At 36.1% G+C, this 12583-nt stretch overlaps 1 protein-coding gene across 1 annotated transcript in view; it reads left to right on the top strand.

Moving 5' to 3' along the window:
• Positions 1–12583, top strand: part of SPATA17 (spermatogenesis associated 17) — a 92837-nt gene that overhangs the window by 67929 nt on the left and 12325 nt on the right. Inside the window, exon 9 of the mRNA XM_009323127.1 lies at positions 3825–3960. Coding sequence (XP_009321402.1) covers positions 3825–3960 — 136 coding nt within the window. The remainder of the gene's footprint in view (positions 1–3824; positions 3961–12583) is intronic.

Raw genomic sequence — 12583 nt, 5'->3', positions numbered from 1 at the left:
CCCCTGTCTTGAATGTATTCTTTGGCATATCTCTCATTCAAGCCTTTGTGGTGGTTGAAATGAAAAGAATTTTCACTTTTAAATTTATTTCTTTAGGGAAAGTTGACCTCCCGTTAAATCATCAACTTTTGGAAAGGCTCAGCTTATAATAACTGTTTTATGGCATGATATAACATCAATACAGAATTTAATTCTTCTTTGATCCTACTACTTCTGTCTCTGTTGTATTTACTGAAAACCTTCAAGAATTTCTGAATTTACACTAAAATCACAAGGAAAAGCTGAAACCCGGATGTAAGAATCCTGTGAGTGAGATTTTTGTGGAAAAAAACTATTTAGGTCTAAACTTGTGCAGTTGATAATGGCATCATACCATTGTCTGTATTTAATTTTCCTCTCCTTCCATCACTCTCTTCTGTCACATTTAGAGCACATACTGTCATTAATTTCAAGAAAAGCTGTGTCAGGTGTATATATAGAGCTACAGAACACAATACCATTACTGAAGTGTTTTGCAGTGCTATTGCTTTTTACTATGATTATTGGTTGTGGGGGTATAATGTCTTTTGTATGACTCACATTAATTTGGTTACCCTACTTAACACACAAAAAAAAAATGTTTAAATGTTCTTTTTAATTGCGTATTCACAGAGTAACGAAAATTCTTACTTGCTTTAAATAGACGTTGAATTTGCAAGCATATGATCCTTTCTTGTAGTTAGATCATTATCACTATAAGGATCTGCCCACCTCACTCTGACAGCAACACTACAAACAGAAGGAAAAAAGAAAGTTTCTGCTTTAGACTACTTCATACCATTATACCCAATTACATTATTGATGTTCTTTCATTTCAGTTTTAATTTTTTTTATTGTTCAATGTTCTTCCTCAAAAATTCATAGTTGCTTTAATTTTCTTTACTCAGCCATAGACATACATTCCAGGCTGTATGGCACATACTCCAGGTAATGTTCTTAGAGGAGATATGCAGCAGAATGCAGATCACTACATATAGAACATACTGTTAGTTGTGTCTTAAAGTGTTACAGTATATGTATTTTTTTGTTTGGAATCATGGTAGAACATAGATTACTCGGAGTATTCACTTGCCAAAAAGACAAAGATTAACTGATCCACAGTAAAATCAAAACCTCTATATAGGAAATTTTATAGGGAAAACTATAATAATTTACTTTATCTTCTACTTTCCTCAAGATTTCTTTTTGCCATTTTTTGTATAAATTTTACAGACATAGTATTCATATTAAATTATGAATGCTATGGCTCAACTAAATTCTATGCATATATGGGCAAATCCCTAAACTGCTAGCCTTGTCTTCTCAGCTCTCCAATCCCCTGAGAAAGCCAATTTTCCTTCATGTCTGAACAAAAGAAAAATGTACTATTAAAATGCAATTCAGAAGTGATAAAAACTGCAAGTGGAGCAGCCGGCTCACAGCACCTTCGATGTATTCTCTGGGACACTGGGGCCACATTAATTTTTGTGTGTGTGTGATGTCCATCCCATGTGCAAATTAGCATTACAAGTACCATAATCTGTCTTATGTGAGAGTGTCCTTTCCCACGAGTATACACATGCTACTATAGCTTTGTATAATTTAAAAGTCTGCTAACTCAGTGTTTTTCTTTTGCTAACTTTACATGACATTTGTTTGTGGTACTTGATAGGATAAATTGATATAGCTGGCAAGATTCTAAAATAGTTTCTTTTTATGGAGTGGAAAGAAAGAAATGTAATTTAAGAAAACAAACACTCAAACAGCTGCTGATGGATCAGTTAGTTCAAATAAATAATTTTCTGAGTCTATCAGCTGAGAGACAAAGAAAAGTATTTTAACCCCCATCTTTACCAAAAACTTGTTTGACTGTCTAACTCATAGGGACTCTGGATTCTGAAAAGCTTTCAGCTAGGAAAAGGTTTTAATTAACTACACCTGTTGTCATGGTAGTTAAAGTGATGTTTTAAACTTCTGAAGCATATATTTCTAATTTTACTCTATAATAATTTTTCCTGCACTTGTAGAATAAAGAATGCATGTTGCTTTTTCAGAATACCAGCTTAATTCACAAGGTTTTACTTCATATTAAAATGTACTTGTTTGCTCTCATAACTGTCTTACAAACTGAAATACATGGAACTAAGACATCTTTGTCTTGGTTCTTGGTCTCTTGCAGATCCTTTATATGTAAGACATTTTTTCACCTTCCTCCATACAGTTTGCTGTGGAATCTACCCAGAAAACCTGTAGTTGTCCATGAGAGTTAGGGACATCCATCTGAAAACCTCTTCCATGCCCAAAGCAGGTAGCTGGAGCTTCACTGTTCAGTGGTACTATGTAAGCAGGGAGCCCACCATCAGTATGACCAAAGGTGAAAGAATCAGGCTCCAAAAGATAGCTAATTAGGACATAATTACAACTTGAGAGTTATTTGTGAATAACTCTCACAAAAACACAATCTGTGAACTCAGAAGAAATAATTTCTTTGCTTTGTGGTCTGTCAATACATGAAAGTCAACATTACTATTTGTATAAGTTTCTATTCTGCTAAATGAGAGTAAGGTTTATTTAGCTTTGATTAACAGATATCAAAGGATGCATACCTAGTTTAAGGTACAAGGAGGATTCTTTATGGTGCAAATTTGCCTTGGTTTATGCTTATACTGCTGGCATGCGTGACATGTTTCCATCCTGATGGAATGATCAGGTTTAGGTTATGTGTTGGGGGCCTACATGACTTGTAAAGCAGATGCAAAGTTCTCCAGAAATGAGCTCTATACTTGTGCATGGTGCATGCCTGCCACTGGCAGCTGGCACAGACTGTGCTGCCTGCTAAGACTTGAGGTGTCAACATGCAGATCCCAGCAAACTGAACCCTGCTCATTCTTCACATCACACCAGTTGGTAGTGCGGATACAGCTAAAGTAATAATCTAGTAATGCAAGTGAACCAAGTTATATCTTTGTACAGAAAGTCTTCATTTTATCCTGTTGAAACTCTATATCCCTTTGCTCCAAATTTAATTTAAAAGCAGCTATAGGAGAAATTGCAGTAATCGTCTCACAATATTGAGGGGGAACATTAAGAAGGTAGTGGAAAATAGCAGGAACATGTGTCCTACTGTAGCGTTGGTATCTATGTGTCGTGGTTTAACCTCAGTTGGCAACTGAGCGCCACGCAGCCGCTCGCTCACTCCCCCCCAGTGGGATGGGGGAGAGAATTGGAATGGTAAAAGTGAGAAAACTCGTGGGTTGAGATAAAAACAGTTTAATAGGTAAAGCAAAAGCCACACGCGCAAGCAAAGCAAAACAAGGAATTCATTCCCTACTTCCACTCGGCAGGCAGGTGTTCAGCCATCTCCAGGAAAGCAGGGCTCCATCATGCGTAACGGTTACTTGGGAAGACAAACGCCATCACTCCAAACGTCCCCCCCTTCCTTCTTCTTCCCCCAGCTTTATATACTGAGCATGACGTCACATGGTATGGAATATCCCTCTGGCCAGTTTGGGTCAGCTGTCCCGGCTGTGCCCCCTCCCAGCTTCTTGTGCCCCTCCAGCCTTCTCAGTCGGTAGAGCATGGGAAGCTGGAAAGTCCTTGACTAGTGTAAACGCTACCTAGCAACAACTAAAACATCGGTGTGTTATCAACCTTGTTCTCACCCTAAATCCAAAACACAGCACTGTACCAGCTACTAGGAAGGAAAATAACTCTATCCCTGGTGAAACCAGGACAGTATGATTTACATCAATCCTGTGGTATCTAGAATAGAGCATAATTGATTTTTAAATATTTTTGAATTTCAGATTTCTGCCATTTTCTTTGTATCATAAAAATGAGAAATATGACCCATCGATTCATAGGTCAGGCAAATATGGCCAAGAAACTTATGGAATTAAACACTTCCGAGAAGTACAGCCTGAGAAGTGGGTAGCAGACAAGGTAAGTCACTGCAAAAATAAAAGAATGGTTTACTTTTTTAGATTGTTATTGTAGTAGAACTAAGTGAATTTGGAGCTGATCCAGAGATCGTGGAATCCAATGGGAATCTTTCTAGATTGTTATAAAATCACAGTTAGAGCTGATATGATGAGATGTCAGGTTTCCTCGACTCTCTTTCTGTTAAGTTCAAACTGAGGGAATTCAGCGTCTCTCCCACCTACAAGATAAGGATTTAAAAGCCTGATTAAGCACAGCTTTGGTTATATAAGTTTTGCAAAGTTTTGTTCCCTCTGTATTGCCTTTTCTGATTTAAGAGAGATTGCATATTTACTCTTGCACATTAAGATAAACCTTCAGAAAATTATGGCAAAACCTGATTAAAAACAACAAAATATTTTACTGCTTACGTTCTTTGGAAAATTCTAAAAATTACTGAATAGCCATTTTTATTTTAAGACAGTCTCATTAAACTGCCTGCTTTGTCAGGAGCACCTCATATAGTTCTGGTTTTGTAGTGCTACAAGAGGTAATTTTCCTCAGAACATGTTCTAACGTGAGTTTGTGTAATGTTTGCATTACTTCTATTTGTGTTAGGTATCATAATCACATTAAAATTTCCCAGTACGAGAAAGATAATAGACTTGGTAGAGAGTGCAGCACAGAGCCACAAAGATAGTTAAGGGACTGGAGCATCTTTTGTAGGAGGAGAAGCTGAGAGAGCTGGAACTTCTCAGTCTGGAGAAGAGAAGGCTCTTATCAATGTGTATAAACACCTGATAGGAGGCAATGAAGAAGAGGGAGCCAGACTCCTCTCAGACTAAGTAGCGTCCAGTGACAGGACAAGAGGCAATGGACACAACCTGAAATGCATGAATTTTTATCTGAATGTGAGAAAACACTTTTTTTACACTTTTTTTTTTTTTACTGTGAGAGTGACAGAGCACTGGCATAGATTGCCCAAAGAGGTTGTGGAGTCTCCCATCCTCAGAGGTATTCAAAGCCCAACTGGACACGGTCCTGGGCAACCTGCTGTAGCTGAGTAGGGGGTTGGACTAGATGGTCTCAAAAGGTCTCTTCCAACCTAAACAATTCTGGGATTTTGTGAGATATGATTACTTATTTCCCTGAAAGTAACTTAATCTTTGTAAATATATAACAAGTTCCAAGGAATCTTAGTTTGAGAAGTAATATCTTTAAAAAGAATTCTTTCTCAAAACTTTAAAAATTAGCTCAGAGTAAATTTTGGTATTTTAACATACATTAATTAAATCTCATTGCAAATAAAGGCACAAAGATCAACATTCAAACAAAAAGATCTGAATTTGTCTTTCAAAAGCAATGAGTGGAGGATATGACTGAATGAAGTCCCACAGCGTAAGTATGACATATTAAAAAGATGTAAAAGTCTTATTGGTGGTACTCATCTTGTCCTGTAAAGACTCTTCCTTTTCCAGTCCTTAGCAGTTCTTGATCAGGCTCAGATGATGATATCAAACAATGTAAAGATATTTATATTGTATATCATATCACATCACGCATATATAACATTATATAAATTACGGGCTTAGCTGAAACAACTAAACTGACTTTACTTGTGATCTTGGACAGATTTCAACCTAAATCTCTAGAGGTGAATAGCTGTATAAATTAACCCAACATGACATACAGCCTTCCAACCCCAATTCTAATTTAATATGAAGTTTCAATTAGGAGCTGCTTCCCCAAACAGAGAGATAAGAGGAGAAAAGAGCTATGACCTACCTGCTGCTTTAATGGGTCATTATTATCAGGAAAGAAAACCCAAAACAAACTACACCTCAGCACTACATTTTAATGGAAAAGGTCCTATAGGCAGATGTGAGGTCATACTTTCATAACTGTTAAATTTGAAAAAAACTGTCACTTTCTTATTTCTAAACTGTATTAAAACTGTATTAAAACTTTTGTATATATCAGTGCTATGAACAAAGTTATCCTGTTCTAATGAATCATAAGACTAAACAGCATGTATCAAAATATTACCAAAAAAATCAGATTTTTGCTTAAGACTTTGTCTGCTAAGCACAACCCTCCTTTGAGTTTGCCAGGAGGTGATATTTATGTGGATGCAACTGCTATTAAAACCTGAACATAACCCTGCCATGATATATATTCAGCTTCTGACAGTATTATACTGGAGAAGTTTCTCTTATCATTGCGGGCAAGACAAACTACTGTGTAAGTTCTTCCAAGGAGTCAGTTCAGTGGTCAGTGGATCAGTGACACCTCTGAGCTGCTGAGGTATTATTTGATATTAGCTGGCTTTTTTTTTAAACTGCATATAAAAAGTTTCCCTGTGTATGTTCATGAGCATGTCCTCAGTATTTTACTGAGGTTTTCATGTGTTTATAAATATGCATTTTAATTCAAGTCACAAAAAATTAGTATGTAAATTATATAATTACTTTAGAAGTAAAATGAACAACAATGAAAAATATTGCCTTGTTATATTTCTTCTGGAAAATGAAAGGGTATTAGCGTAGACTTTCTCTAAACATAATAATTACCATATCTATGTGAGGAAAAGCTAATAGTTCTTTTCATCTAGTTATAATCTGAAAATTTTTATCTCGTTCTGTTTACATTTCAAAGAAGATTCTGAGTTAAAGGAAAAGTTATTGTATTCTAATTCTTCATTAAAAATAAACAAGAAATGGAAATACTATCCATCTAGTGAAACTGGATCTAGTTAGTTTACCCAGTTGTAAATCGCTATAAAAATGCTTACATATTTTAAGTTTCATATCATATGTCTAAAAACCTTGGAATGCCTTTGATAGAATTTATATAAGAAGTATCAATATAAAAAATTTACCAGTCACTATGAATTTAATCTACAACGATAGGTTCCAATGTAGCTGGACAGTCAAGGGATCAAATACACTAACTATAATCTTTCAGTTGTCAAAACACTCACGTATGTTCATATTTACTGAGGCAGAAATGATACCTTACAGCCTTTAATCGGTATTGGAATTAGTTTGCATATGCATTTTTGAAAACTGACTTTAATGACAGCATTTAATGTTTTCTTATTTGCAAGATTCAGGAAGTGACATTTTAAGATGTTCCTTACTGATAGATTCTTTCCTCTGATGCCTTATTATAGGTGAATTACAGTACAACTGCATCACTGTTTCATTATTTGCACAGGCATTTTGGCCCTAAACACAATTTTATTATCTACAAAGCATAAAAATACCCAGTACTGCAAAGAATTAATTTAGAGAACCTAAGCATATTGCACAGAACATAAAGTTGACCTTTACCGTCTACAGCTTTTGGAATGGAGTGGGATGTGGAACACATCATAGATTTAATGTGGCACAACGCTGTCTGCAGAAACTTGGGTGGGACTGTGACTGCCTGCCCATTGCACCCGATGATTGAATCTGCTGTCACCAGCATCCTGATAATAATGAACATTCAGCTTAACGACCGTGATTATGATTATCATAATTGATGTGCAAGTGCAGTGTGTGGGGATCATTACAGCTGAACTGTACAGCAGAGAAACATGCCTTAGTTATGGATAATCTTACTTTTATGCATTGATTGGGATAAAATATGCCTTTCAAGTTCAACAGGGCAGCTTGATATAATTTTAGGAAGATTTCTACATGTATGAATTGATGATTATGAGCTTCCTGCAAAACAGTCATTCTAGCTGTTTGTTTTGAATTGTTTCATTCCATTAATAATGGGAAATAATTAATAATTAGACATTGTTGAGTGGAAATCACTTATAGAGTACTGCCAGCATTAATCAATTATTAAGTTCAAATATTTCTGATTGTCATGGTCTTGTCTAGGCTAGGAAAAATAGCCCTTGTAATTCACCACCAACACAATTCTATTTTTGGTGGAGCAGTAGAAAATGGGCTGTAGTCAACACTATTGGCATTTTCACACTGTATTGTGTAGCCATTAGAGCAGGCAATAGTTGTTCCTTATATAAATTATATCGCTTCCATCTTTGTCACCAGAGGCAGAGAATTACAGGCTCAAATTCAGCCAGTGGAGATAAAGACACAGTCAACAGCTTCAGTAGATTTTGTTGGACAGTGACTGCCTTCAACTGAGATTATACAAAGTTGCAGAAGTATTTAATTAAGTTATGACATATATAGCAGATAAATACCAGTGTGTGTATGTATTTTAAGCCAGAGTTTATATGAAGAATGTTATGACATAGGTATAATGCAAAGTATAGAGTTTCATTGATTTACACTGGGCGTAAATGTGGCTCTTTGTCCAAGAACTGGCAGAATTTCCTATCTGGGATAACAGAGATAACAGACTATGGAAACAATTCTTGATCTTTGACTTGCTTTCTACCATAAAGAAGATTGTACGGATCGAATCTCTATGAATGTCTCAACTGCACAATTCCTCTCATTTGACTTCACTAAGTTTGGACTTTCTATGATGAAAAAGAGAACCTCCTGTGCGTCCAAGGAATTCATCCTACTTTGTATAGTCTGCTGCCTCTGAAAGTTCAATAGGGTCTGTGGTTTTCATTGTTGCTGACATTATGGCCCAACTGGAATCACATTATCAGGTAGGGCCCTAATTTCCAGGCGTGTGGGAAGAGGTCCACAAGGAGAACTTAATATGGCCTGAAAATCTCAGTGCCTTAGAAAGCGAGTGTGACTCTTCTACATGGCCATGGCCAACCCATTTTCTTCCACGTTCTTCTGAGACCACTGTGTCCTGTGGTTCCACAGCAAATTTATCTTTGTATAGTATTACTGCGAGGGAAAAATAGGGCGGGGGGAGGGGAAGTGATTTGTTCTGTTTGAAAATTAGTTTCATCCCTTGTAGGACTAACAACATATTCACAACAATCACATGTGTAGTGGATGGTGTCATTATGTGGCAGAATTGTTTGATACACTATTCATGCTTTTCCATCCCTGACTATACTGAAAATTATTTACATTTCACCTTGACTCCATTTTTCCTAACCTTGCAGCGATAGGACTTGTGATAGGTATAATGTATGTGTGAAGCTTTAAACTTTTTCTCTCTCAGACTTTGACTCCATGACAATTTTTTAAAGGAATTTGCTTGTTTTCTTTTAATTTTAATTAGGAAAAAATATTAAGCAGGAATATTTTCTAATACAGTGTGATATTGGCTAATGAATGTACATCCATACTATCAGCCTTATTACATGTTTTAAAACTTTTAAGGCCGTATTTACTAGTACGCTTTGTGACAGAAGTTACTAATATATAATGAGAAGAGCTAGCACGTATTTTGAATATCAGATTCTTACTTTCCCAATCCAACTGCAATGTGTTTTCCTAGGCAATGCAGAGCTGACATAATGTGGCAGCCAGAAGTGGCTCTATTGTAGGGGAATTATTAGATGATCTGTAGGAGTTTGCTTGTTACACTACCAGTTTCCTCATGAGCCATGTCAGGGATAATAAGGGTTGTTGCCAAAGTGTGTTGCACTCCAGCAATCCCTGGCCAATGACATGGCTCCTGTATGATTATTACTGCTGGCATGACTTGATGTATCTATTCAGATGTTCCAAATGGACCTTTAGTTTGAGTTATCAACTATCTGTTTCCAAGATAAGGCTGCTTTCTGTCACTTTTCTTCCTATCCCGAGTCCTGCACCAAATCAAATCATTTAAACCCAGGGATCTGGTCCTACAACAATATAACCTATACTATTCATTAAAAGTCTATCTTTTGTACCCTGTAGCATATATTTTCTGCTCTCAGAACAACCATTGTGAGTCAGAACGCTGCTGTATCTTCATGTGAAATTCAACTTGAGTAATTCCCTGCCTTCACATAGGGTGATTCCCACAGCAGCGTTACTCTTCAGAGCTGTGAGCTCCTTGGAGCTCAGGCATTTGGCTACCTGGTTAGGTAGTATGAAAAAGAGCAGCATTGCCCAATTTAATATCACAGACCAGCTTAATAAGCAAGTGGTGCTTGCTTCAGATGCGGTAAGCATCTGAAATTGGGTAACAAAAAATGGCTTAAAGTCACTTTTGCAACTTGAACTTCTGAATTTTTTGCTTTTTTTAGTAAGTGTCATAATGTACTGTTGAGAAGGAAATGTATTAAAAAAGGCAGGAGTAAGTCATATCCAACAGTGGGAACACCAGACATTACCTCTCATTCACAGGACTAGAATGAAATATCTCTCATTATAAGATGGACCCATTCAGTCTTCCGGGAAAGCAAATGACAATTTCAACTTTTGACAGTTGACATGATGATTTTTCTAGATTCCTTATTGAACGACTGTGTCGTATTTACAGAAATACATTTTGTTTCAGAGGTCCCGTTGGAAAAGTTCTTGAGCTGTCGATTGTTTCCTTTGAGAAAATCCTTAAGGTCACCACTGCTGGGCTGGCTGCCTTTGAAAAATGCTACTCTTGATATATGTAATGCAAATGATTATTAACTATCAGCAATCTTTCAAATTATTTTCTTAGATAAGGAAGGTAAACACTGTGAAGCAAGTTAAAATATACAAAATGTATTCCTGGCTATTGTTTAACTAAATGCAGAAAAGAATCTGTGGATAACTGGAAGGCTGAAAAGAAAGGCTGGAAAAACTTTCTGGTGAAGGTTACTGATGAGTTACAGGGTCTGATTTTGAGGGAATACTACAAAGTAGTGACTGAGAAGAGTCAAACCATTCATTATTTGCATAAGAAAAGATACTGTCACCACTCTTCTAATCAAATCCATTCTAGTGTTTTTTTGTAAGGGTTTGTCATCAACTAGTTGAATATTTTATAAAACCTGATTTTCAGTGCTGTAATTTCTCAACGGGAAAATGCAGTCCCTTGATGATGATCCAAGGCTTTGAAGAATAAATTGATTCGAAAGAGAAAATTAGATGGTACTTATTATACTGTCTAACTAGCAATCCTGTGTCATTTGTCTGTTGGATGATAAATGTCTTGCTTTGCCTACCTTCCTCATTTAATAATGTAACTTGTATGTTAGTGGCATAAAAGAAAATCTTGCTTTTTAGTAAGAGCTAACTTTAACCAATATTTCTTTGAGGGAGATATATGTTTTAACTTTCTAAATAATTCCCATTGTACACATTGCTTAAACATTTTAAAGCCTCTTGTTTAATCAGAAACACTTTAGAAATAGAGTATCTTGACCAATTCCTTCAGTGCATGGCTAGAGTACATTACAGGAACTTGCGGCAGAGCTTTTAATGCAAAAAAAAAATCACTTGAGCTGGAAACGGTAGAGTTTGAAGTTACACCTAACTTGTTTTGTTTATATTGTTTTTAGGTGTTCACTATTTGGATATTATTTTGTTTGTTGGAATTGAAAATCCTCACACTAAACCGGGAAGTGCTGGGCCTTGCCTTTTGATGACAGTTTTGGATGGGCTGTTCAGCATTCTTGGAATTAAGTGGATTTGTTTATATTTCTACCACACATAATGTATTTCAACTCAATTCAATTTGCCGCAACATTGAATTAAAAAGGCTATATTTTGAAGTCACTTAAAATTCTTTATGGAACATATCTGCAAAAGCAAGCTACTTATTATTTGAAAATACTCACCTAGACCTTGTTTGTGCTGGTTAACTAGAGTTGAAATGAAAGTAACAGAAAGCTTTTCACAATCCTTTAAGAATTACATGGTCCATATAAATGTTGGAAAAATGCAGGCATGAGAACTGATCCTCAGCGCCTAGCGTAATTGAGATGTATCCATGGAGCTAGGCTAATTTGCATCAGATAAGGATCTGGCCCATAATGAATATAATCAATATGTAGATAAATGCAATTTAGAAAGAATGTTCTAGGAAAAATGGTGTTACCCATTTTCACAGAAAAATAGACACTGTTTGTTTATCTCATCTTTAAATGGACATTGCTGGTGAGTTTGCAATTGAAGTCTAGAATCAGAAGCACATATTCTGGTGACTTCTTGCAACAGATACACTTAGGGCTACAGAATGTTGCACCTTAAAATGATGCCTGAATGACATATTTTGTCACGCTGACCCATTATGATTGAATAGTTGTATAATTTGTAGCGTTATTAATACCTATAGCTGTTCTGGATGGATTGTAAGAGGTTATGCCAGGTATATGCCCAAGCTGAAAGAAAGACTGCAAGTTTTTGTTGTTTTGATGATCTCTCCAGAGAGTAAGAGTAGGTTATTCTTAGAGCAGTAGGACTTCAATGCAGTAAAATGGATTTGAGAGTAATCTACGTTCCCTGAATAGGAAAACTCACAGTAAAAGATAGCTTCATGCACTTACATTGGAGTGAATGAGGGACTGTAAGTAATAGAGACTGCTTGTTGTCTAAATGGTTTGATGTAAGTAGCTACTGCTTCTTTCTTTAAAATTTATATCACGAATCAACTCTGAACTCGTTTGCTCCATTTTAAATAGTAATATGATTGTCACTTTGGAATACAGTTCAGTGTTTATTCAGTTAATGCAATGAAGAACTGGTTTTAACACGCCCTTTATAAACTCAGGTTAAAAGGATGTTCCACCATGATAGAGATAAGAAACTATATTCTTTCTTCTCTTATAGTTTTTGTTGATCTCAGCATAAAATAT

The sequence above is a fragment of the Pygoscelis adeliae genome, unplaced genomic scaffold, assembly GCF_000699105.1.
Source record: "Pygoscelis adeliae isolate BGI_AS28 unplaced genomic scaffold, ASM69910v1 Scaffold80, whole genome shotgun sequence".
Lineage (NCBI taxonomy): Eukaryota > Metazoa > Chordata > Aves > Sphenisciformes > Spheniscidae > Pygoscelis > Pygoscelis adeliae.
This window is presented reverse-complemented; position numbering and strand designations above follow the sequence as displayed.